At 40.9% G+C, this 26511-nt stretch overlaps 2 protein-coding genes and 1 long non-coding RNA gene across 3 annotated transcripts in view; 1 reads left to right on the forward strand and 2 right to left on the reverse strand.

Moving 5' to 3' along the window:
* Positions 1-207: 207 nt before the first annotated feature.
* On the reverse strand, positions 208-14566 carry LOC148328878 (neurexophilin-1). Its single transcript, XM_088306604.1, has 3 exons — positions 14281-14566; positions 3413-3791; positions 208-2813 (listed from the first exon to the last, which is right to left on the reverse strand). Exons 1-3 carry the CDS (start codon positions 14329-14331, stop codon positions 2386-2388), a joined length of 858 nt encoding a protein of 285 aa, XP_088162730.1. The 5' UTR covers positions 14332-14566; the 3' UTR covers positions 208-2385.
* A 3583-nt stretch (positions 14567-18149) lies between these two features.
* Positions 18150-26511, reverse strand: part of thsd7ab (thrombospondin, type I, domain containing 7Ab) — an 82848-nt gene continuing 74486 nt past the window's right edge. Inside the window, exons 24-29 of the mRNA XM_088306800.1 lie at positions 23502-23675; positions 22474-22572; positions 21662-21744; positions 21362-21575; positions 21014-21101; positions 18150-19443 (exon numbers count right to left, since the gene is read on the reverse strand). Coding sequence (XP_088162926.1) covers positions 19347-19443; positions 21014-21101; positions 21362-21575; positions 21662-21744; positions 22474-22572; positions 23502-23675 — 755 coding nt within the window. The 3' untranslated portion in view covers positions 18150-19346. The remainder of the gene's footprint in view (positions 19444-21013; positions 21102-21361; positions 21576-21661; positions 21745-22473; positions 22573-23501; positions 23676-26511) is intronic.
* On the forward strand, positions 23515-25941 carry LOC148328880 (uncharacterized). The gene is made up of 3 exons (XR_015845601.1): positions 23515-23664; positions 24833-25032; positions 25234-25941. It is a non-coding gene; the product is annotated as an uncharacterized LOC148328880 (long non-coding RNA).

The raw sequence follows: 26511 nt of genomic DNA on the forward strand, positions 1-26511 counted from the left end.
TAACGACGTAAAGAAAAACACACAGGAGCAGAAAATTCCAAATAATACGTACGGGTAGTGGAGAGGATATCGTCTCTTGCTTGGTTTTTATCGCGATTCCCGTGTTTTTTACACCCATGTTCCTTCATTGCAGAAGCGCCAGATTGTGGAGGGTCGGCTGTAGATTTACAATTTCAGGATAAAACACGGCAGGAAATAATCGGTGTCTCATAGTTGTTTGTGTACATTTTATTCATTGACTGGATGTGATTGGTCACACCTCACAGGTTAGAGGCTCCTTTCAACACATGACGCACGATAAATACATTTTTATACTGTGACAGCTTGCAACATAGAATATGCACAGTGAACCCCTGAAAATCTGAAAAAAAAAAATTATGCCCCCCCCAATAATTGGGGAACTAAACCACTAAGCCTTTTTTTTCTCGAAAAATACGTTATATGTGCCATTTTGATGAATTATTCTGTTTCGCTCTAACTCAGAAACGTAACGTCAGTCACCATAACGTATTTTGACAAGTGTTGGCACATTCAACGTATTATGCGAAAAAAAAAGGTTTTCGGATTACTTCCCCTTTAAACTCAGCAAAAAGTAATCCCCAAAACACTTTAACATCCTTACTTCAACATTGACTTTAAAAAATAAATGTCTTACATATGATTTCTTTCGGAAAAAAATTACAAAGACCCTGGTGTGTATGTGGCCTTTTGCAAACTGTGAAAATACAGATTACTACTTTCCTATTAGCCAGCATTTTGGTGGCATTTTAAGGCCGTTCCATGAAGAGGAACAGAAAATGTGCAAAAAGCCGCCAGAAAAGTTCATTCGCTCATCTGAAAATAATCATCTAGTTACGACGAATAATGTACCTAATGTTTGTTCATCTATCTATGCCAGAGATGCTTCAGTGACAGGAAGAGCAATAAAATGTTCTTCCACTAAATGGCCAAAGGTATAGAATTAAAATGTTCAGACTTGAGTAACCCCTCGTTTATCGTGAGGGTTACTTTCCCGACTACCCCCGTGACAGACAAATTCTGCGTAGTCGTGACCACATACAGTTTTATTATGTCGATTTTGAAGTTTCATGCATACAAAGCCAATGTGGAGCAAACATTTCTGACAAGCGTTCGAACAAACGAGAGGATAAAACCACGTTTGAACGTATTTGTAAAATGTTTACAGCAAATTGTTATTTCCGCGCTTCCGTATGTATTTGCAGGTAATATTTTTTCCACCTTGGGCCACCATCCTCACATTCGACGGTAATGTATCTGTGACTGTGACTGAATGCTTGTCCCTTTAAAATGCAGGGCCCGGCCTGTCGAGTGTGAACTGACAAATCCGTTAGCCACTCGGGCATGTTGAGTGACTCGTATTTATTTTGTTACCTTTTTTTTCAATCACCGGTGAGTCGGTGTCGATCCCTCGATGGGTGGCGGGATTGCAATTGGTTCTCACTAGCGGTGGCCGGCGGATTGTTTTACTCAAGTCATGCAGTTGTGTAACTTACGCCAGTTGTGCTTTGCAATTGACATGCAGCACTTTAGCGTCTTTTATGAAGTGTGAAATGATCGTTAACTTTTGACATTATCTGTCTTTTCTCCTGGCTCGGGCTTATTGTTGTGCTGTTACAGTCTGGGTAGAAAAATAATCACCGCAAAAACAAACAATACGAAAAATTGACATAAAAAAAGTTTGAACGTTTATCTAGCGATGGACGACTTTATACTTTTGTGCTCAATTGAACATATTCTTATTTCACACTGATTAAGTCAATTTGTGGATAAATTGAGAGAATCATGATTTCATTTTAGAGGAGTGGTACTCGTTTGGTTATAAAATATTGATGTTTAAATACACGATGTTTAATTCTGTTTTGTTTAGTGTCAGGTTTACAGGAAACTTTAAGGGGAGATGACAAATAAATAGCTTGCAGTCTCTTATTTGGAAAGTCTTTTTGGTTTATGCAATAATCTCCCATTATTATTATGTTTTTTTGCAGCGCAAAAGCGAAAACAGTTGCAAAGGAATACTTGACAATGGTTTTTTTTCCCCTTTCTTTTTTTAGTCTCCACTTTCAATCATCACGAGCGGGTCTGGTACATAACTCCCATGATGAACAGCGCATCACTGTAAAACAAAATTGCCGATCAAGCCCCGCGAACTGATTGTTGGCGTCTGATTGGCTTCGGCGATTGAGGTGGAAAACGCCGCCGATGACAAACAAAACAAAGAAAAGATAAACGCTGTCTGAGTGGCGTCCGGGTATTTACATGATTCACTTCGAGGGAGTTGTCCAAGTTGGTCCCTGAACGTCCCGTCGCCGGCCTCCGGACTGGAGACCAGGATGAGTCCGCTTTCCTCTTCCTCGTCCGTGCACGTCAACCGGTGGGCGTGTAGGGCGTGTCGCTGTGGTAGTTGTAGTCGGGACACACCTTCTGCACCAGCTTGTAGTCGGTGCTGTGGAAGGTGATGAAGATGCAGATGACTTTGAAGGGTTTGGAGCACAGCCAGGAGACGTGACTCTGGGTCTGGTCCTGAGGGCAACTCTGCGACGGGTCGTGGGCGCACAGCGAGTTGCGCGTGCCGCGTTCCACTTTCTCGTACTCTACGCGGCAGTTGAACAGCTTGTTCTCCTTGCTCTCCACCGCCGTCTGCTGCCGGACACGCAGCTCGTTCTGGTGGTGGTTCTGCTGCTGTTGGTGGTGGTGGTGGACGTGGAACTCCACCGCCTTGCTGGGCGGGACGAGACCGACCGACACGTTGCCCTGCCCGGTGGAGTTGTGTCGGAAGTAGACGCTGAAGGTACCTGGAAATGACATGGATTCTGAGTAGTAGTGGGACGTAATCGAGTACAAAGCTCAATTCAAGTTGGGATCTTGTGTAAAATTGAAATAAAAGCAGAGTACAGTGATTTGCAAATCCGTTTCAACCTACGCTATAATAACTGTAATTCTGATGTGTCGCCACTAGGAGGTGCACTTTAAGACAGATATTTTGTTGTAATGCGTTTGTTCATTTTCATTTCAAATGAAAGCATATATTTTTTCTTTATACTAAATACATTTTATTCTCAGATGAAGTGAGGTTGCCAAAACACTCCATCATTTGTTGCTGGTCCAGCCCCTCTGTCAAATATTAGAACCCACGAATCAAAAAGTTTGCACACCCCTGGTGTAAAGGATATTTCCACGTGGGCTCGGGAACTCAAATCATTTTCAGTTATGCGAGTTCGCTCTAGAATGCATTTGAGATGGACTGACACAAAGTGGAAAATTGTGCTGTGGTCTGACGAGTCCACATTTCAAAATGTCTGTGAAAATCATGGACTCTGCGTCTTGCGGGCCAAAGAGGAAACGGTGCATTAATACTGAAAGGTTTGTACAAGCAACAGCAGAGCTACGGTACCGTTGCCGTGGTCCACGATCTTGCCGGTGATGAGCAGGTTGAGCTTGACCGTCTTGATGTTGGAGTGGAAGTCGCCCCAGCCGAACATCTTCTTGAATTTACCCGTCTTCACGATGGGCCTCCTCTTAGCCCGGGAGCGTCCCACCAAAGCCGAAGACGCGGAGGAGTTGGAGAGCCACGTCCACTGTTTGGAGTCCGAGTCCAAATCCTCCTCCATGTGGAAGTCCAGATCCACAGAGGTGAAGTTGTCCTTGCCGACCAGCGGGTGGGCCAGAAGGCGGCTGACCGACAGAGTCTGAGCCGCCTTGCTACTAGCGGACCAGTACGACTTCATTTTGGACTTGTCGCTGTTTGCAGATCTCGACTCCGATCCGAGCACCTGGACGACAAATGAAAAACAATTCCGATCGGGAAATTGTTTTGATTTAAAAAGCTTGCACACCTTGCATCTCTCAAGGCTATTTTTGCACACTTCGTTCCATGCAGCTGGACACAATTCTATGTCGGCGATCACGCGTCGGCTCCATATTGAGCGCAAGTGTGAAAGCAGCTTGACTTTGGAGCTTCCTCCGTCAGCGCACGTTCGCGCCGTCCATCATCACCCGTTCCTGAAAGCGCTGATGTTCGCCACCGAGGCTTACGTCTTTGGCGTGTCTTCTAAATCAAGACGGAGGGCCTTCCCCGCCCCCCCCCCCCTCGCTCGCTCGCCCGTCGAACGTGCCCGCCCGATGATGGATGAGTCATCTCCAACAATCCAGCAGATGACAGCGCCAAGTATGCGACGAGACCCTCGCTGCTACGTGACAGCAGATCCATCTGAGCGTAGCCTTCGTCTTTTTTTTTTTTGCCGGGCCGATCAATAGAGTGAAAATAAGGTCTTCTTTCACGTGGATGAGGTGCATTGTGTGAGGCCATGAAAGATCTTTCCCCGCGAAGGACGCGGCAGCTTTGTGCACTCGGACTTTTGGAGAAAGATGGCCTCCGGTTGTTTTTGAAGAGAACACCGTGATGGACGAGCCGATTGCCGTGGTAAAAACGTGCATAGATCTTTTTTTTTTTTTTTTCTCGAACGGAAGTCACCGCGGGACTTTTTAAGAGTAAAATATTTGCGCTGACAAGGTGAGATGAGGGATGTATTGGAATGTTTTGTGGCTCAGCGGCGCAGTTAAATGGCGTTAATGAAGCGCGGCTTTTGTCTAACACGCGCTGACCGCCATGATGTATTATCAGAAGATAAATTCAGCAGCAGGCGTCGGCCGCAACTTCCCGCTCGGGATTTATGGTCGCCATTACGCGTTGACGTAAAGCTCCTTAAGGATGGACAAGTTCAACGAAGTGGCGTCTTACAAAGTGCCGAGCAAGCAGCTGGAAAGTGGACTCTCCTTCATTTTTACATTAAAGTGACGACTCGTGTTTTCAGACACACTCTACGCGCTGCCTTACAAAATAAACATTTGTACGAAAAAAAAAACCAAGGCATACCAAAACAAAATAGACCTTTGAATTTAAATGAATAGTGGCAATATTCCAACATATATTTTAATATTTGTGGACAATATCATTTTTTTTTGCAATATTTTAATTTTTTTAATGTAGTTCTCTTCATACGATTTGTACTTGTCGTGATCCTAACGCCTTTGTCATCCTCCTCATCCGCATATATGCTCTATTTAAAAACTCCTGTCTTTATAGCATTTCCACAAGAAAATATTTTTAACGTCTTGAACTATTTGAGCACTGTTGATGTGACTTTTTTAAAATTTTTATTTATTTATTTATTTTTTTATGGGAATGGGCAGAGAAAAGTCGGGGCCAATGTTGGTTTGATCATTAAGCCTGGAAAGTATGCGAAAATGTGACCATCAGCAGCACCTTGTGATTGGTCCAAGGGTTCATCACGAGAAATCTACGACAAAGAGTGTACCAAAAGAGAGAAAAAATGATGGAGATTAGTTCAATTTAAAAGTAGAAGCGATGGCGTAAAGTGCATACACACATAGGCACACACACACACTACAAAATACGACTACTACACTTTTCCCAATACTAACAAACATAACATCTCACAATCAATAATCATAGCCAAAGATGTTCATTATAAAATAAACAAAGTGGTCACTTTGCTTTCTGTAGGCATGCGGAAATACGTCCTGTTTTGTTCTTTTATTTTACACATTCTCAAACTAAACAAGTGTGCCACCATCTAGTGGTTGACATCGGCCACAGTTAAAAAGTCGTACTTCAACTGTAGTTTGATGTCGATTTCTATTCTGAGTCATAAAAGTGATTCCGGAAGCTTCTCAGCTAAGTGGGTTAAGTCTCAACAGAGGCGCCGTCGTCACATGAAGGGATGTCAGGAAGCTGCTCTACACATGAACACGCACACACACACGCACAAGATGGCTGCCAAAAGGACTCAGAAGTTGTACGGGAGAATGTGCTGGAAAAAATAGGGATGGGATTTTTCCTGATACGCTGTCACACCTGCGAGTTTTTCTTCCTGTGTGTCGGGGCGACACGTAATTAGCTGGCGTGTAGAAGCACACCTGACAGGATTAGCGGCACAATCGCGCGGTGGATTAGAGCACCAACCTGTAATCCCAACTGGGAGATTAGAACCTGTGTGTGTGTGCGTGTGTTGGTGTGTGTGCGTGCCTCAAGGTGATTGTGTGGTGCTGTTTAAAGGTCAGCAGTCACACCAAAATGACTTTGCCAGGCCTCGGGGGATATCGATCGCTTTGGTTTAATGATGCCGCAGTGGTTCCTCCTGGCCAGCGGGGGCAGTAAGCAAAAGTGTAAAAGTGTTTATTGCACATTTTCACGATTTTTTTTCCCATTTTTTATTTTTATTTTTTTAACGTCTTTACATTATGCCGGCCAGTCAAATTGGCATGTAGTACCACATTGTGCCACAACCTGCCCGGCAGCACTGAGCGCGACTGCACAGAATGCAAATCAACATTTCGAGATTTTTTTTTTGCCCTCATTCTGAATCTCACCAGGTTTTCAAAACAATAATTTTAATATGCTCACAAGAATTGCGGGCGTGCTGGAGCCTAAAGACCTGTATTGGTAAAAAAACTGACGACCTAGAGAAAAAGGGGTCAAGTCCCGACAACAAAGGTTTTACGACTCGTACTCACCTCATTTTACACTTGTAAAAATAATTTTGAAAATGGTGTGAGGCTCGTCACTTTCACAAAATGACTTTGTCAGTCAACACCGTTAACTATTAAACGTGTTTTATAAAGACGACAGTTTGGCTTTGGAAAAAAAATCATTTGTAAAAACTGTGGAGGATTTCATGCCAAAAGTCATGACGTGTCTTGTTAGCAGTTGTGAGTCGTGAGGATGTACGTGACGTCTAGAAAAAGTTGTTTTATCGGGCAAAAGCGACAAAGACGAGTGGCAGAAATAATATTGATGGTGACAGCGGGAAACATCATCAGTTATCCGCCGGGAGAGTCACAAACGATCATCTGTCACGCAAACGACCTCAAAGAACAACACCACATGGCAGGCATTCATGATGCTGAGGCAAACATTTGCAAAGCAACAACAACAACAAAAAAAACAGGATTTGATGTCAAAACAATCAAATATTGGATTCAAAGTGTTCCATTTAACCAGTTCTGACATGTCAATCAAGTGTATCGGTCCTTTACAAAAGGAAATGCTTTTTCATTCTTCTTATAACCAAATTCACTAAATTAAATATTTAAATGCATGCAAATAGTTCATAGAATTATTTTACCTGTCAATCAACTCAATTCTGCATTTATTTTGCCTTTGAAATGTATGCAGATATTTATAGTTTTTACTTGTGTAAAGCAACAGAGTATTTTTATTTTTATCATTAGTATTAAATTTTTTTCTTGTGTTAACAAACTCAGTTGTATAAATCTGGCATTTAAATGTATGCAAATCTTATGCAAAAATGCTACATTGTTGACCACACAAGTGAGTTTAAATGTAAATTTGCAAACGTAAGCAAATGGTTGACACACTTTTTTTCTCATGTTAAAATTTGACACAACCAACTAAATCCTGTAAATTTAACATTAAAATCCAATATTTAGGGAAATATGGGACATCATTTGGGAAGAGTTGAACCACCAAGTCATGTAAATATACTGCATTTTAAAACGTACGTTCATGACAATATTTTCCATCAAGCTGTTATGCTGTAAGAGCTAGAAAAAAAATTATAACATTTTTACTGGTTGGTCTTATTCATCCACCCCCCCCTTCTAAATTCTTATATTTTCTGATATTTGAAGGTGAAGTAAACCGCAAAAAATGTCTGAAAAAGAATATGTTTCTATGCAGGCCGACTAGTCTAAACATGACGTTCTGTTTCTGTTACATCCCAGGCGGGCGGCCATTTTGTCACTTGCTGTCGACTGAAAATGACATCACAGTAGCTCAGGGATCAGATAGCAACCAATCATGGCTCAGCTTCAGAAAACAGGTGAGCCGTGATTGGCCGCTACCTGAGCCCTGAGCAACTGTGATGTCCTTTTCAGTCGACAGAAAGTGACAAAATGGCCGCCCCCTGAAATGGCTAAAAATGGACGTATTCTGTTGCTTCACTCATATTTCACAAACAAAATACGAATTAGAAGGCCATGTTTAAACGAGTAAAGGCTCATAAGACATTATTGCAAAGAATTTTTGGGGTTGATTTCCTTTTTTAACCTAAGAGCACATCACAGTGACCCATCAGTAAACATTAGCTTAAACAGCGAAGGAGCGCAATGATGTTCATTAGTTTTATTGTAACCCATTCTGTGTTTAGCTTTGCTTTTGAGTCTTCTGTCTCTCTCTTTTTTTAAATTGCATTTTTCACACGCTGTGTAAAAAAAAAAAAAAAAAGTAAATGTCCCTTCTAATAAAAAGTGTCGTTATCACTCCAATGGAACATTTTATGGCTCAAGGCTTGGACGCTTCATTTGCATTTACATTTAACGCAGCGCCGTTTACCAGCAGAAAGTCTATTTAAGGGAGCTTTAATAATATTCCAGGTTTTTCCAGTAATGTGGCGGCATCCCGGGCGGGTGCGACAAGAGCAGATAACACACACACACACACACACGCACACACACACCCCCACACGCATACACAGAAGTCCTCGTAGCTTGTTGAACAAACTCAACTCTATCTACACGCTGCCGAGCCGGGAGATAACACACATACGCCGCCCGCCACGCTTTCAAGATAAACAAGTGCCACCACATTCTATACGGACCCCCTACACGCGCACACACATCATCATCTTGAATAGAAGTACTGGGATGCACAAGACAGAGTGTGTGTGTCACTTTTCATTGGCCGCGCAAGCGTGTGCAATTTGAAATGTGTGTGAATGGAGCAAAGATAGTGGGCAAACGCCACCGGATGTGGCAATATTTATTATTACTATTATATACAGTGTGAATTTCTAGATTATAGATGATACTATTCTATTGGATATAGTGTGTTGGCATCCCGTGTGGGAAATGTTTGATAGGAGTGAAGATTGGATGTTCAACGGGCAAGCATTATGAAATCAAAAGATAAGTCTGTCATTGATTTACATATTAAAATGAAAATCAATCTAATAAACTCCAGGGATAATCATTGTCCGCAAAGAATACAATGCGTTTGTGTTAAAAAAGCAGTTTGAGGGTTCAGGATTAGCATAACATCTATGCTAGTTTCTGTTAGTCTGTCTATGGTGTTACATACTGTATGTTAGCATTAAGCTAGTAGACGTTTTTTAGATGAACTGATATGGTGTGGTAGAACAGTTTGGTATTTAAATATAAACAGTTTAATTCTAGTTTGAGTAGCACAATGGTTTTAGGGCAGGGGTGTCCAAAATATGGTCCAGGGTCCATTTGTGGCTTGCTGCACATTTTTAGGCAGCTTGCAAAAAATAAATAAAAGATTGGTTAAAATAATTGGCATCTGTCCATTTATTTGTATGCAGCCCTTGGTGGAAAAAAAATGGCCACCCTTTTTAGGGGCTCCCATTTTTCAGACTTCTACTCGGGTTTTAGTGTCCTCCACTAAAGATTTTCATTCGCAATTTACTCACCTCAAGTGTATTTACAGAGCACTTTAAACCAGGTTTTTGGGCCCTATTTAAGGTTTTAGGATTTCTAGAAATGTTGTAGGACTTCTATCAAGACTTTGGGGTGTTACAGACTGGTTTTCTGACTTCTAAGGTTTTAGGACCTCTACTAAGGCTTTGTGGAAGTTCCAGAAAGTTTTCCACCGAGGGTTTAGGATGCCTATGGAGACTCCTAAAAAGGTTATGGGACTCCTCATAATGCTTTCGGACTCCTATTCAGACTTTGGAGAATTCCATAAAGGTTTTGACTCCAAAGGCTTTGGAACACCTATTTAGGCCTTGGCTCCCCAAAGGTTTTAGAGACTTCCATTCAGGGTTTATGTCCCCATGCTGAGGTTTAAAGACTTCTATAATTTTTTGTTTGAGAGTTCCACTCAGTTTCTAGGGGCTTCCAGGGCCCCGCTAAGTGTTTGGGTGTTGCTGTTGTATCAAAGTGCAACCCGAGGGCGTCAGAGATGATGACAAATCAGAGTGTCGGGAAATCACAGGTGGACGTGCCTTATCTCCAGAGTAGTCGGGGCCACAATTACCAGCGTGACCTCACGCTCATGATATGTGAGAGGATTTGAGGTTTGAACACGAGTACCAAGAAACTAGCCTGCACTTTTTAAGGTAGCCACAGGAGAAAACGCATAATCAGACTTTTTCCACATTAGCTTCAAAGAGGTTTGGAAGGTGGCCGTGGGGGAAACATGATGATCACGAGAACATGTGATGTACACGTGTTATGATCTATATTCGGCAGTGGCAGGCCGTGGATTTGGTACCTCGGATTTAACGCACCTCTTAATAGCACCGCTATCTCGTCGCAATATTTTAAAAAAATCAAAAACAAAAGACACCAGAAAAGAAAAGATAAAGAAAAAAACTGCAAAGTGGTTAATTCAAACATGTCAAATATTATATATATAATACTTTTTGACTTCTATATCCGTCAATGGCAGAGAATGAAAAACAAAAACATGAGAAATAAAATAACATACAACATGCTCACCAGATGTACTAATTATTCAATTTAATTTATACGTATCGCCACCGTTTTGCTAGAATTTGGCCCGAGCAAGTTTTGCTCTGACCAACCAATCAGAGGGCTAAAAAATGCTTACATCTTCGAGTGCCACTTCACTGGCCCAGTGAGGGCGAATTTGAAATCGGATAGATTTGTCTTTCCACCGATTTATTTATGGGAACCTATCCTGTTATTGGCTGAAAAACTCACCTTTTGCCGTTTTTGTGCTTAGACCAAAGCCAATGCCCAATATTAAAAAAAAAAAGTCAAGGCCGAAGAACTATGTCGAAGTGCGGAGAGGAGCTTCATTTTGCCCCCCCCCCCAAAAAAAAATGCTGGATTGTTTGAATAACCTACTTACTGGGTAGCTGTGGATATCACGCAGATTGGGTTATATTTACCCAAAGTTGGTTTTATGATTTTGACACAGCCGATTGGGTTGAAGAAGGCATCCGAGAGGGCTGGAGAGCTGAAGCCACACTAGTTGCCGTTTGTGTACTGAAGTTGAAGGCAATTTCATGTGACAGTCTTACAGAATGAGGTTGGTCGCTAGATGAATCTATCGGTACCACTGCTGCCCTCAAACACAAGGAGCAGGGTTCAAATCCCGGTCAGAGCAAAAAGCCCACGCGTGAAAAATATTTGCGCCAAATGGGCAAACTGGTTGAAAAGCTGCGCCAACCTTATTATGTGCGTAACTTGCGGTGGCAAGCCCACGCAGGGGAAAGTTCATCTTTTTAGAAAATTTTGGGGATAAAATTATTATTATAATTATTTGAACACCAACCTGATAATTCGTTTCTTGTTCGCTTTAACTCATCAGTATGGCTAATTTTGAGCCCGTTTTAGCTCAGATTTTTCACCCAATGTGCTGGGTATAAATAAGCCACCATTTGGCTCGCACTTTTTTTGGAACGTAGCGCTTTTGACCCAGCAGCTTTAAGAGTGCGTCGTATTGGCTATTATAAACCTTTTTGGGTGGGCGGCAATTAATCGCAGATTTTTACTATGCGTTCCTTACACACAAAAATAACCCAATTTTTATCCCAAAAAATTGTACGGACCCAACACTTGGATCCGTTCGACCAAACTGTCTGGGTTGTTTACTACAAATTATAACCCAGAACGTTGGGTCAAATGGAGCCCATAAGAGAGTGGATTCAACGTCTGATCAAAGTCAGCCATGAAAAAAACAACCAAAAGAGTGTTGGGAATAAATGAACACAATTTATTTGAGTACGTTTGAATTTAAAATGAAATTATGGGTTAATGCGTCTGACAGCTGGTCCTGACCGCTCACCACTTGTTCCTCGGGAGTTTAGGATGCGGCAATCAATAAGTTTCTCAGCAGCGGTGTGTAGCATTAAAAGGGGGGGGGGCGTGTTGGGTTTTCGTTTTGGGGGTGTTAAATGATTAGCGAGTTTAGCCAGCTGTGAAATTGAGTTTATGCTTTTCAAGACGGCAAATTCAATTGGATAATGAGAATGAAGTTGTAGAGAATAATTAATAGTAATTGACTTCTTTCCATCACTATGCAAATTAAACACTGATAACGCCGCGGGAGCTTTTTAAGTGAAGTTTTTACGCGGATTACGGCCGCTGTTCTCCGCCGATTGCTTTGTTGACGCGTTCATCAGAGCAGGCGGGACGGCGGGATGGCGGGGCGGCGGGGCGGCGGGGTTACCGGCTCACGCAGGATTAAAGCAATTGGCTTGTCACAAACCGTCAAGACGGACACTTTTTTTTTTTTTTTTTTTTTTTTTTTTACTTCCTCTTGCTGCAGTTGTTGTTTTCTTTTTTCTTAACACAACTGAAACGCCTACAATGACACGGATAGAAAATGTATCCCGCATAATTATATTGATGTTTGATTTCTTTCAGTACATTTTTTTTTCATTACTTGCTTACATCAGACTACATTAATAAAATTTTTGGAGCTTCCAATAGGAACTGAAAATCTATCTCCGTCACAACATCTGAGTCAAAGGGTTTCATAGCTTTCAGGATTGTTTTGAGGTTTTTGTTGTCCTAACAGAACTCATCTGACCAAAGGTTAAGGTCCTCCACTAAATCGTTCAAGACTTAAACCAAAAGTAGAAGTCGTCCACACGAGTTCTCTACTAAAGTTTTAGTACTTCCTTTAAGGGTTATGAACATTCTTTCAGGGTTTATGTCATTATTTCAGCCAGTCACTAAAGTTTAATGAGTTCCTTTAATGGTTTCGGACACGCTCACTTTGTGCTGTTTTAGGTGCTTGAATTGAGAGAGGGGAGCGGAAGCATTTCACAAAGATTTGTGGTCACCAAGTAAAGATTTGGGTTTCTTACGAGTTAAGAGATTGCGAGTGACTGATTCGCTTCCTCACCCTTATAAGTTGACAGTATGTCTGCTACAAAGGGTTTTAGGACTTCCACCAAAAGTTTTAGGTTTACCGTTGACTCTGACTGAGGGTTAAGGTACCCCACAAAGGTTTTAGCATTAGTAACCCATTTCCATTTAGGTTTACGATTTTCATTAAGGGTTTAATAATAAAGCGTACGCATTCAAGAAGTGAGATGTCGTTTGACTCTGTTCGAGTCACTGCGGCAATTAAAAGCTAAATTAGCTTAGCATTAGCTATGGTGGAATGACACGTTGGAGCTTTAAAGGTGTCCAAAAGGTGATTAGTTAAAGCTTATTTTGCTAATCGTTGATTAAAATCAAAGTTATCGCAGCTGTCTCAGCAGTAGCCTCACAAAAAAAAAAAGAAACACACACACACACAGGAGCTTTTAATGATCACTAAACTCGATTAATTCAAGTCTAATTTGTTTTTACTCAATTACAATAAAGATTATCACAGCTAACTTAGCATTAGCTTTGGATCACAATGGACCTTTAATGATGTCAGAAACGTCTTAATAAATTCAAGTCCCCCCAAACTTTAACTTATGCTAGCTGTATTAGCTTTTTCTTTGGGGGGGAAACTACACAATGAGCAAAATGTGATTATTTGTAGTCCAATTAGTTATATTTTTTTTCTTATTACAGATAGCTTAGCATTAGCTTACAAAATGCTGCCAAAAACGCAATCACCTCAATTAGTTTTTACTTTGATTAAAATGTTAGATATTACAGCTATATTAGCATTAGCCTCAGAAAAAACAAAACAAAATGATCCTCATTATTTGTTTTTCTTCAATGAAAGTAAAAATGATCACAGCTTCGCATTAGTTATGGGAAAACTAAACACTTGACCTTTAAGAGTGACCCAAATGATCATTTGAAGTCTAATTTTTTTCATCAATTAAAACATTAGCAATTGTGGCAATCTTAGTATTATCTATGTGAAAACTTCACATTAGTATTATTTATTGGTGAAGGAAAAAAAAACATTCAGGTCTAATTATTTATAACATGTTCTTTTCTCACTTAAAAGCAAAGTTAGCATTACCTTTGGAAAGATGACACACTGGTCATTTAAATGTATCCCGAACATGATTGTAAATCTAATTAGTGATGATCATTTTTCTTCTGTTAAATTCAAACTCAGTTATTCCCCCAAATATTTTTTCCAATTTTGATGCCTTTTTTTTCAAATCAAATCAAAGTTATCACAGCTGGTTACACACACGATTATTTCAAGTCTAATCTAATTTTCTTGCACACAGAATGACCTCAGCAGGACTCCGTTTAGAGCAAAATGTTGCAAAAAGATGACAATGAATGTGAGCACATCAGAGTGATTAAGTGGGAGTTGCTCACCAGAGAGATGATTGACAGCAGCAGAGCCCAGCAGCACCATGTGGTCGGCATGTTCGGACCACCGAGCGTCTCGCCTGGCTTCAGCCCAGCCGTCGTCCTCTCTGCTGTGGGGAAAAAAAAGACCCCAAAAATCTCCTGCTGCCCCAACTTGAAATAAAAGTACAGGGCCGGAGTGAGGGGGGGGGGGCGTCCTGAGGTAGAATGATGATGATGATGATGATGAGGGTGTTCTCGGTCTGGGGTAGAATAGAGGTTGCGTTCAGGGACGACGCTGCGCTATTTGTACATGAGAGCGTCAGTGAGGAGCGGATGCTTTATACTCGCAAGCAGGGATGCAGGATGGGAGTTGGGGGGGCTCGGGGTTGGGTGATGTACTTCTGTGAACTTGAGATGTCGTCAGGCTGCCCTCCAGTGGTGCTCAGATGAACTGCAACTGACTTTGGGAAAAGAAACATTCATTTATAGACAGAAGAATTGAAAATTGACCACATTTTTTGTTGCTGGTAGAATGCACAATTGGGACAATAAAGTTTATTATTTTATTTTAACGGTTTAGTTATTTTATTGCGGCAGCGTAGGTCTGAGAGGAAAGCTATTTCAAGTATGTTGTACGTCACGTGTGTGAAACACATCTGACAATAAAGTCACTTGACCTCAAATGTAAAATTAGAAAAACTAATAAAACGCAAATACAATAAAAATATAACGATGCAAATAAATTTGCAGTAATGATAAAAATAATTAATAACAAATATATATAAATAGAAAAAGTAATAAAATGTACTCAATTTAAATAAAAAAAAAATCAATGGAGGAATATGTGGCAAATCTTAAATGAGTAAAATTTATATAATGAATGCCAAACTTCAATAAATGGACAAATGTGCGTTGTTTTTTTGCATCTCTTCTAACAGTTCATATTTTTTTATGCACTTGCATTTACATATATACATACTGCAGTGTTTTCAATACACAATATACTATTGTATACAGTCTTTAATGTAAATTGGTTCTCTGTCTTGACCTTTTTTTGTCCTTATATGATGCAGCTCCTACTGGTAAATCAATAACGTCTTATCTTGTCTTCCATCTTATCTGGGAAAAGACATACACCCATCAGGAAAAAAGAAAATTAACGCATCACAACTCAAACCCAATCTTTGTTAGAAGTAACTCAAAAGTTGTATATGTAATAATTTTCAAATGGCATTTGAAAGCAATGATGTCATATGTTCAATTTGTCATTCAGCTTGCAAGACAAAACCTTTTAGATAAACAAACGCACACAAAAAAAAAGTGCGGTAAGAGCAAAGATAAGAGAAAAGGTCAAAATCAATCTCGTAAATGGCAGCACGTCGCACTCCAATGCGGCGCGATAGCATCGCTGCTAAGGTAAGGAGCTCTCGGCTGCATAAAGCATCATGCTGCAACTCAATTAGCGTCGCTGTAGCATAAGAGGACGCTTTACCTTTTTTGAATTGCAGCAAAAGCAAATGATAGTTGTTGAGGCTACATGACCTTCACCAAAACTGCATAGGAAACCTGCGACAGAATTTGTCAATCAAAACATCTTTCTCCATTTAAATGAATGGAAATGCTATTAATCTGTTACAGCCACCTCTTCCACCCATCCAAAAAAATAAAGAGAAATGCTTCGAATGTCTTATGTCTTAAGGAATAAACTGTAGCACTTAACAGTATTTACATTTTACAACATTTAAAACAGAAGTTAACTAAATAAATTGAAGGAACAGCAGTTGTGCTTCAATTCAATAGACATTGTGCTGCTCATGGTGTAAGCACTTTGGCCACCAGGGGGCAGTACAATACAGATTAATTAATAAAATGTACATGGAGATGCCAATCGGCTCATCAGTAAAACACTTGTTCATCACAGAGGATAAAGAATATATGCCTGTGAGTATTGTTACATTATTTTCCTTTGGTAGATCAACATTTGTATTGTGCCTAAGGGGCTATAAAACAGCAATGCTAATGCTAGTAGTTAGCCTGTATATTACAAGTTATTTTATGTAAAATAATTAGGATGAAAAAAATACATATATTTTGGTATAAAGCAGTACCACAACAAAAAAATGTTAAAGGGTTGTATATTCCACCCAAAAGAATAGTAATACTTTTCATAAAAATAAAAAAAATAGTTTGTCTTTGTAGGTTATTCTGAGTCAATTTTTTTAATATTAAGAATGAATTGAATCCCTTTTAGACTAAGGCTGCAACATACAAAAAGTGAAGTACTATTAAAGACTTGCACATTGTTTTGCAATGTGCCTTAGCTTTTTCCAACGCCCAAAAAAGACAAAAAGGACAAATATGTTTGTGTGTTGTCATCGTGTCCTTGTTTATTATCGCACTCTTTCCACACACATGAACAACCTGTACAAAACGGATGAGCTTTTCTCTTTTTTCGTCTTCTTGTTCTTTTTTTTTTTTTTCCACCACAGAACTTGCATCAGGACAGCAAAAAAAAAAATGTATGCAGCCACTTTTGCAATATTCAAACTAACCATTTTTTCGTGTAATACAAAATAAATGTACACATACCTTTTCATGTTTTTCCTCCGCACGGAAAACAAGAAAATAAAAAAAAGAGTCGCTGTTTTTGTTTTTACAAATCCACCAGCATAAACAATTACATCAGCCGTTTTCTTTTTTTCCTCACCTCATAAATAATAATAAAGCTTGTATGAAAAACACATGAGTGTTCATTAGTGATCATTTTGTAAGTGACTGCATGTTATAGTTGGACCCTTTCAAGTAGAAAAACTGCAAGTGATCGTCAGTAAGGCAGATAAAAGAAAAGTTGGAAAGGAGCTGGACGGACGTTCAGGAGCGAGGAGTTATTGCATTTTTCTGCCCAAGGTCATGCCACCGAATAGCTGAAGGGCGTTTCCGTGCTTTATGGCGAGTCACCAAATTTTGTCATTAAGCGACGAACAAGCATTGACAAAAACTTCATAATCGAGCATCCGCCATCTATCTTGGACGTCTTGGTACAAATTTGGTAGCGATCAGATAGATTAAAGCTGCAGGAGGAGTTTGTCTTTGAAGTAAACCTGAAAATGGGCAAACTGACCCCAAAATGGCGGCTTCCACCAAAGAGGAACACTGAATCTTTTCTGACATTGGTTCTTGATATTTTTTCATGTGGGTCTGCTCACGCGCGACCCACATGAAAAGACAAAAACGAAAACATTTGAACAATTCAGCATCATCCATCTGGTTGGTTAATATGCTACAAATTGAGTAGCACTTTGACACAATCTATGTTAGGATTTTGTTGAAGGAGGACCCCTGGAAATCGCCAAAATGCCATAAAAATGGCTGCTTCAAAACCATTTGGCAAATTTTCTGAGCATTTTTGGACAAGGCTTTTTTGAGAATTTTTTGTGGGTTGACTCAAGAGTTGAATTTTTCAAGATTGTCACGTTTGTCTTTGAATGACTGTTGGAAATAGCCATGATGACCCTGAAAATTCTAAATCAAAATGTCTGACGCAATATGGAGAGAGAGAGAGACATGTTAGACCTTTTAAGTTTCATCTGGACAGAAACAAATGTCAACAAAACGAGGTACTTTTTTTTTTAAACCGTTGAAAAAAAAAACTATACAATTTTTATCATCTACAAAGGAGTATTCGGCCCACACTGAAAAGCAAAAAAGAAAAATATACCACGAGAATCTATCAAAAAAGTTGCTCAAGAGAAAAGTGGAATTTTGGGGAGGAAACAAAATGGCTTATTGTGAGAGAACAAGTCATAATGTTATGAACATAAATTTGAATTATCATTTTAATATGCCACACCTGCGAGGTAGGTTATTTCAGCAAGGGAGAAGTGTTCAGATTTGTGAATCGTATTTGAGAGAAATATGGATTTTGTGCACATAAGTTTTTTTTGCAGAAATAAAATAAATGTTGCATTTTTGGAGGAAAATTTTCTTTTTTTTAACCAAGAAAGACTTAATTTCTCTAAAAAGAAAGCCATATTGCGAGACTAAAGCAGTATGTTTCGAGGCAAAACGTTGTCAGCTTGTGAGAATAAAATATTTTTTCAAGTCTTATTTCTTTCTTTTATTCTATTTTTTAAAGTAATTATGTTCCGTAATAAAAGCTGTTGTTTTTCTTTTAATATTAAATAATTTGCATTGTTAGGCAAAAAAAACAAAACAAAAACAACCACAAAAAATACTCAGATTTTGGAGAGAAGTTGCCAATATAATTTGTCACGTGGTATCTTTTTCTAAAAATAAACGCAATTTTTTTTCCTTGACAAAATCCAACTTAATTTATATATATATATATATATATATATATATAGATATATATATATTTTTTTTTTAATCTTTTTCCTCCCCAGTGTGTCCCAAGGCTCCTTCGCAAGTGACGACCACGTGTTTGTGTTGAATATTTTGTTTTGCCGCAATCTTCCTCTATGGCATCAGCGTTCATGTGCTGCACTAATATAGTGCACGTCAGCGCCTGAAACGCAGCCAGGGTGGAGGCGAGTGAGAGACAGAAACAGAGAGGGGCGCAGTTTCCATGGCAACGGCCGCCCCAATCCAACAACAACCACAAACGCGCAAGAGAGAGAGAGAGAGAGAGAGAGAGAGAGAGAGAGAGAGAGAGAGAGAGAGAGAGAGAGAGAGAGCGAGGTTGGCGTCCCTCTTTTGTCCAGAGCGAGGATTCGGCGGAGGAAGGGATTCTAAACCCCTTTATGGAGATTTTCCTCCCCTTCATCCCTCATCCTTTTTTTTTTTTTTTTTTTTGGCAACGGAGGATGCGACATATCCCGTAAAGCCTCCAGCGGCGGCTCAGCGGAAAGAACGTGTGTGTGTGTGGGGGGGAGGAAGTCTTGTTTGGGCGGGATGACAAAAAAAAAAAAAAAAGGCATTTGACTCAACACTTGCAGAGGTCATGAAGGCGGAAAAAAAGTGTGAGTGGGGAGAGCACTTTTGGAAACAAAGAGACGTGCTCTAAGAGGATTTTGTGTCTCGCCTTCATGCTGTTAAAAAAAAAAAGAAAAAGAAAAAGCGTCCAGCTGTGACTACATGTCCGTGTCGCCGTCGTAGGCCAGCGTCAGAGGTTTGAGGCGGTTGTTCTGGTGCTGCTGCCTCGCTCGCTCCGGTCGCTTTGGCTTCTTGCTGTCGGTCGCACACACGGGAAACACACGTTATGGTTATTATTTGGGGGAGGTGTGAAGAGGCGCTGTCATCATCACTGGACACAACATTAGGTACAACTGCACGCTGGGACATGTTGCAACTGTACTTAGAACTTTCTTGTTCTTTTCTATTGTTTCGAATATTTGGTATTTCTTTTCTTCATCTATTCTCAAATTTCCGTATTATTTCTAATACATTTGCATGACATTTTCAAGACTAAAAAGACCCCAGTCTCTCCAAATCTATTTTTTCCAATATGATCACACGAAACAGATGCACTGGTGGTGGACGCAGATATAAATAAGTCTCCAGACATGCCAATAAAAAAACAAACAAAAAAAAACAAACATCGTTAAGCAAAAATCATTTTGGATCCCATGATTTAAATCGTGTGTACCTGATGATGTGAACAATGAGTGTTGGAATGTCATTGAACGCACAAATGTGACAATGCCACCCCCTGCTGGAAAATGTAATTAATACAGCGATGAGGGGAAAGGAGATGAGTGCAATGGCAGAACGCGGCCACATGAGGGCAGCAAGACAATATCTATCTATCGATCTATCGAGAGGGAGCTTTAGAATGATTATTTTTTTACTCTGTCCTTTTTTACAAATTAGAAAATGTTAAATACAGTATTTGGTTAAAATGTAACATTTTAAAAACAAAAATACAGTAACAACTCTCTTTGGTCCCAATTTCGTAATACCAACCACTCAACATATTATAATTTCCAGGTCTTATTTTTCCTTCATTTAAACGTATCCCTGTATATGTTGTGATTGGAGTTAATTGGCATTTTTAAAGCGCTGAAACATTACAGGTTGAATTGGGCACCAAGAATTGAGTAGAAGTGGGACTAACATCCTAATAGTTGTATTTGTGACTGTTAGTGAGTTTTCAAGGTCGGCAACTGGCCTGGTGAGTGACGTGGGTGTCAGAGAATGAGAGTGTAGATTTGGTTAGCTGTTAACTGATGACGTGAGTTCTGACCATCAGCAGCTTGTGTAAGAATCAAAATATTGCGCGTTTGGTTTCTCACCAACCGTTGTAATTGAAATTTTTGAGTCATTCAAATAATCGGCAAATATGATGTCATGGCAATTTTGAGCTTCCCTCACTTTTCCACACTGACCTACTGGCGATTGGTCCTTACCTACTCCCACCGAGCTGACTTGGCTATCAGGCAGACCACGTGAGGGGGAGGGGCTGCAGGCACTTGAGCAAGGCATGCTGGGAGAAGGGGCTTTCTTGAGCAAGGGGATGGATGAGGGGGCGGCTCTTTTCATTATCTGCCGCTGCTCTGAGCCAGCTCCTGGCAGTCGGGACAGGTGTACACCATCCCGTGGGCGTCCTGCTGTCCCGTCCACACCGCCGCCCCGTTGGCGTGGCACTCCTGGGAGGCCAGATTGCGATGTACCCTGGCGCAGTAACTGCTGCCCTCGCCGTTAGCAGGGTGACGGTGGAGGGGAAAAGCGGGTGACCGTAGTGATGATGATGATGATGATGATGAAGAGGAGGAAGAGGAGGAAGAAGAGGAGGACTCACCAAGCCAGGTAGATCATAGACACGATGAATATAAGCAGCACAAAGGCTCCTGCTGCCACGCCGTACACCCAAATCTTCAACTTACCATCTGTGAGGGAAGAGCAGGAATTAGCGCCTTGTTTTAAAAAAAAAAAATAAATAAATAAAAATACACTCTTTTTTTTCATTTTTTATTTGTCAGATTTTTTTTTAATAAACACCCCAAAATATTTGAGAAAACTATACCTCCCCATATTTTTTTTAAACTTTAGTTATCAAATAACTCTAATAAAGAACAAGCCATGCATATTATTTTTCCCTGTTCATTTAGTCCTCATGCTAGTTGTACAACATAAAGACGTGTGTGACCTGGTCCGTAGGGTTGCAGGTACCAGGTGCGTCCCGAGCGTCCTGGCTGTGTGGTGGCAGTCAGCGTGGGGTTGACGGCACGGCTGGTCTTGACGTCTCCCTTTTTGTCTCCTGCCGTGGGAATCTCAAGGACGGGGATGGGGGCGCACTGGTCCAGGAGCCCGCTGGACGACAGCACCTCCGTGTAGCCTTCCTCGCACATGCATATGCCCACCTGCAGGGGGCAGTACAGGATTGGTGGATTTTTATCTGCATTTTGTGATTTGAAGTATACTAGACGTTGACTTCTTGTTGACTGACCTCGCTGCAGTAAGACGAAGGGGGGACGCATGGCGGGTCGCACGCGCTGTCGTCCATCAAGGGGGTGGCGGGAAGACAGCCCCCTGAGGGAAAGAACACAACAAAGCAACAGTCAATGAAGCAGAAGATATATATGTTTACCAAATTTTATGTTGATAAGTCAAACTTGTTTTGACCTTGTGGAGTTTGAGTTTTTGTCAAATTTTGCTTCAATGCTTTGTCCACTTGTAATGACAAAAAAAAAAGTTTTTAATTTTTTAGTTAGTTTAGTGATACCTATGTCTAGTCCGCGCGGTTACAATTTGGTATAGCAATTACACAAAATTTTGGAAACTCACCCCTTTCAAACCAAAATGAGAACTTTGGGGGCGTGGCTTTTATGTGGGTCTACTTATGATCGACCGGTCTACAAAATTTCACGTTACTAAATGAAACTGGCTTCGATGACTGAATTTTCATAACGTTAAATTGGCTCTCAGATCGGGACTTTATTACAGTTTTTGGTGCGTTTCGGCAAGTCATAAATCGTCGTTGCCAAGCTTTGGCGACAACAAAACTAAAATGTTTCACAATTCAGTGTGATCCATCCGCCTAAAATAAAAACGGTTCCAATTTCGTAGCAATCAGACAAAACGTCTACGTTTGTGTCTATGCGAGCACTCTGGAAAAGGCTTCAAAATATTGTGATGGGTAAGCCGTGAGATCTTAAGTTGAAAAGTGCTGCCCTAATGCAAACGTCGTGTACGATGGCCTTAAGAGTTGAGTTTTTTTAATACTTTGTGTTTATTGGAGAGTGACTGTAAAGTTCTTACCAGTGACGTTGAGCCCATCAGAGCGCTGACACCAGAATAACGGTCGCGAGGAGTTGGGCCGAAAGCTGCTCAGCCACTTGTACTCGAAACATTCGCCTTCTAAAATGACAGATCAAAAAAAAAAATAAAAATCCCATCAAGACAAATGATCACAAAGCAGTTGAGAAGTTGTGGACAAGTACTGGTCCAAACGTCAAAAGAGTGCAGCGGAGTGTTTTAATGTTCACGGAGAGCCTCGGCTTAATGAGCGTCTATCAGTGGTGCTGAGAGATGAAATCAGTTTCAGCGTCTCTGCAGACTCAGCCAGAGGAAATGAACAATTTAACCTTGAACAAAGAAGAGACATGCGCCACTATCTCTGCTCGTCATCGAGAGGCTCTCGTTCATCTGAAGGAGCTCACGCCACTTCAGCCTCTCTCGGCATCACAAGCATCCTGGTGGAAATTGAGCCTGCGATAGCGAACCTGTAATTTTTAGCAAACGGAGCTCCCGAAGCCACTTTGACTTGGTTGGCATGTCTATCAAGAGTAGACCCACAAGAGTCTCAAGAAGCTAGGCACGAAAATGCACAAAAAGTGGTCCTTAAAGGTTTATTTATTTATTATTCTTATTATTTTTAGAGCAAATATAGTCTGGTAGGGGTCAATAGCAAGTTTTATTTAGCATCATGAAATTTGGTTGGCAAGATTATCCAGAATAGACCGACAAAAAAGTCTCAAGAAGTCATGCCTGAAAAGACACAGGAAGTTGATCAGTTTGGTTTGGGTCCTTTAAAGGCATCCAGGTGGAAACTGAGGCTATTAGGGCTCGACACCGATCCTGTGATTTTTGGAAAATTCTGTTTCGAAAGTCTGCTTTAATAAGAAAATAATACATATATCAGGAGTAAATCCACAAAAAAAGTCTCAAAGACACATGCCCCAAAACACCTTGCAGGTCTGCCATTTGTTATTTCCAGAAGTCCTTCAAAGAACAAGTTGGACCAAATGCAAGCCATAAAAGAAGGCTTGCGTTAAATTATTCCACACCTGTGCAGGGTTGCGACTCCCAGGACTGGTCAGGACACAGCTGCAGGTTCTCCGGCTCCTGGGCCAGCACGGCCCGTGAGCGCACCCGAACCGAGCCGAAATCCACGGCGACCTCTTTGACGCAGATGCTGACGCAGGAGCTCCAGTCGGACCATTCCATTAGGTAGCACTCACCTGACAAGAGAAAGACAAAACGGGTCTTGTTGGACTTAAGATACTTAGATATTTGAATACGTCTTTCGGCACGGTGTTGTTGTTCCATTCATTGATGAATTGGATTTCTGATTTAAGCATCACCTTTTTACGTATCGGCAGGTTTATTAAACTTGACAAAAAATGGTATATTGTTCAAAATATAGCATGTTCGAGACGTGTACACAAACTTACATGAAGCGGGAAGCAGCCATAGATATGAATAGGTACAAAGAAGATAAATCACACTTCTTTTGAGCTGCGTATCTACGGTGATGTTAAGCTAAGTTCTGTGACCTTTTCTGTGACTGTTGACCCTTCCAATATGGCCGCCATGCACTGTATAAGCACATTTTACACATATATATATGACTGGACTATCAATTTGCCACTTGCAGCTGAATCCAGCGGGCAGTCATCTTGCATTGCCACTGTTACTGACAACCGCCAACAAGTCAGGCGGACTTAGCACATAGCCACATAAGATCGCCGCCGGTGACTTCACTTCGCTAGCATGTAGCAACGTAAGATGGCCGCTGGTGACTTCACTTCTCTAACATGTAGCAACGTAAGATGGCCGCCAGTGACTTCACTTCTCCAGACAGTGCGTAAGCGCCGTTGTTCGTCCATTCATATATACGTCCACGATGCTTTGCCTTTAAAGGTAGATCGCCACTACCAACATGGCCACCACGTAGTTGCGTCCATTCACTTGTTCGAATTTGTGTGGATGCGTCTTGAGTGGAGTGGACACTATTTTCTCTCTGTTAAACCCATGGTTTGTCGCTTATATGTACGTATGTTTAATCTGTGTCCCCTTGTGACCACTCGAAGTGTGTGAGATGGGCCTAATTTTAAGAGTAATTATTCATACAGAAATTAATATTAAAGAATAATGATTTATTGTTTGATATTGTGCAAGCACAAAATGTCCAGGAGGAATTTATGGAATTTATGCCAAGTCCAGATTGTTTTCACTTTTGAACAATTCCATCAGCATTGATGTCTTGCGTATTAAGTTCTCCATCCACCAGCAGGCAAACATCATTGCTTGCCCGATTACTCGTCTTAACCGGTTGCTGTTTTTCTTCACACTCTTTTAACTGCTTTAAAGGTTAATTATGTGTTTCAATTCTCAGCGGCTTCAACTTGCAGCTTGAAAGACGACCGGACGGAATCAATTACCTCCAATCTATGGCGGATAATTGACGATGACCGTTGCAATGTCTGCGCGGCCTCCAGCCACATCCCGCGCACTTCTATTCATTTCCTGTACCCTGTCACTGTGCTAACAGCCGAGATCATCAGAGGTGAGCTGCGTGGGAAACGGATGAATGAGGTGAGACGTGTTTGGAATCCTTGGGTTTTCATTTAAGCAGCAGCAGGAGGAGGAGGAGGTAGAAAGGAATCTGAATGCGGCGCAGGTCGGATTTGACGGCAGCTGACAAGTGCAGCTCGTCAAATAACGAACAGGGGAGAAAGAAAGTGGAGCACGGGTCAAGAGTGCATGAACGTGTGTGTGTGTGTGTGTGTGTTTCAGAATTCCCAAGGAACTGAACTTCCTCCCATCTTATGTGTCTGGCCGCCTCCCAGCCAGCAGACACACTCTTCTCACCTCTAAAACTTGAAGGAGACCAAAAGGCTCCTGTCGACATGCTCCAGCCGGTCTCGAGTGCTGAATAGAATTAATAGAATTGAGTGCTGACTAAAACCAGGACAAGAAACTTTGACGTGTTAGCTTCAGCGTAAAAGACATCATCGTTCAGATTTTCTTTTTTTTTAAAGATGCATGAACATTTAATTTGATGTACGTTTTTCTGAAAAGTGATCCGGTTGGTACAGAATGCAGCCTGAGTGCTAACGAGGACTTGCAGATAAATCCAGAATAGACGTGTTTTAGCCTTTCTGTAAATGACGGCAACATTTAATTCATAGAATTTTTTTTTTTGTTTCTTTTCTTTTAGTTAAGGGATAATCCAAATGGTCCTGACCACTGCTTGAGTGCCAACTTGAACTCGGCGCAAGGTTCTTATGTCTTGATAAGCCTTACTGTAAAAGACAGCAGAGTTTAGTTAATGGTAGGTTTTTATTTATTTTATTATTTTTGCAAAGATGCACTAGCTAGTCAAGAATGCGGCTCAAGTGCTGACTTGAACTTGGAGAAGAAACTATCCTGTTTTAGTTTCATGATAGAAACTTCTGGTTCAATTTTTTCAAATAGCATTTATTAATTAATTTATTTTTGCAAGCTAATTTTGTCGTTGCAGTTTTTCTCCCCCCCCCCCCTTTTCCTCTCTTTTCTATCTGTCTGTCCCCTCTTAAAAGAAACCGATCGTGTTATTCCGCCCCAGAATGCTGAACAATCTGTGACGAGTTAAATTAGACACTTTGGAAAAGAAGCAGCAGCTTTGTGTTTGCTCTTTTGGCAGAGCGAGCTCGCACTAATTTCCCTTTAGGGAGTGCTGACACTGACAAAAAAAAAAAAAAAAAAGAAAAAGGGGGGGAACAACAACATTGACTTAAATGTAAGATACACAGTGTTAAAATTCACCTAGCTTATCAGGGTGAGTTCTAAATTGGGTCTTCGGTCTACCTTGTTGTCTAACTGAGGCGCTGATGGCGGATTTGCAGTGCAAAATGGAATCGACGATGACAAATTTCTAGAGCGCTGCCGTGTTCCGTCAGACTTTTGGGAGCAAAGATCCCTCAAAAGCTGACACATGACAGGCGTCTGTCATCATGTTGACAGCAGCTCTCCAGAAAAAAAAACCCCTGCAAATCCCCAAGAGATCGGCAGCTCAGAAATTAAGAGACCACA

This window comes from Idiotropiscis lumnitzeri, chromosome 10 (assembly GCF_059441095.1).
Source record: "Idiotropiscis lumnitzeri isolate Australia: NSW breed Sydney's pygmy pipehorse chromosome 10, RoL_Ilum_1.0, whole genome shotgun sequence".
Lineage (NCBI taxonomy): Eukaryota > Metazoa > Chordata > Actinopteri > Syngnathiformes > Syngnathidae > Idiotropiscis > Idiotropiscis lumnitzeri.

Bases quoted from the DNA above. Each gene is read 5' to 3' on its own strand.
- LOC148328878 (XM_088306604.1), bottom strand. From the start codon at position 14,331: ATGCCGACCACATGGTGCTGCTGGGCTCTGCTGCTGTCAATCATCTCT. The intron at 3,792-14,280 runs GTGAGCAACTCC...TTTGTCGTCCAG, and splicing joins TGCTGTCAATCATCTCTCTG to GTGCTCGGATCGGAGTCGAG. The intron at 2,814-3,412 runs GTACCGTAGCTC...TGTCATTTCCAG, and splicing joins GATCGTGGACCACGGCAACG to GTACCTTCAGCGTCTACTTC.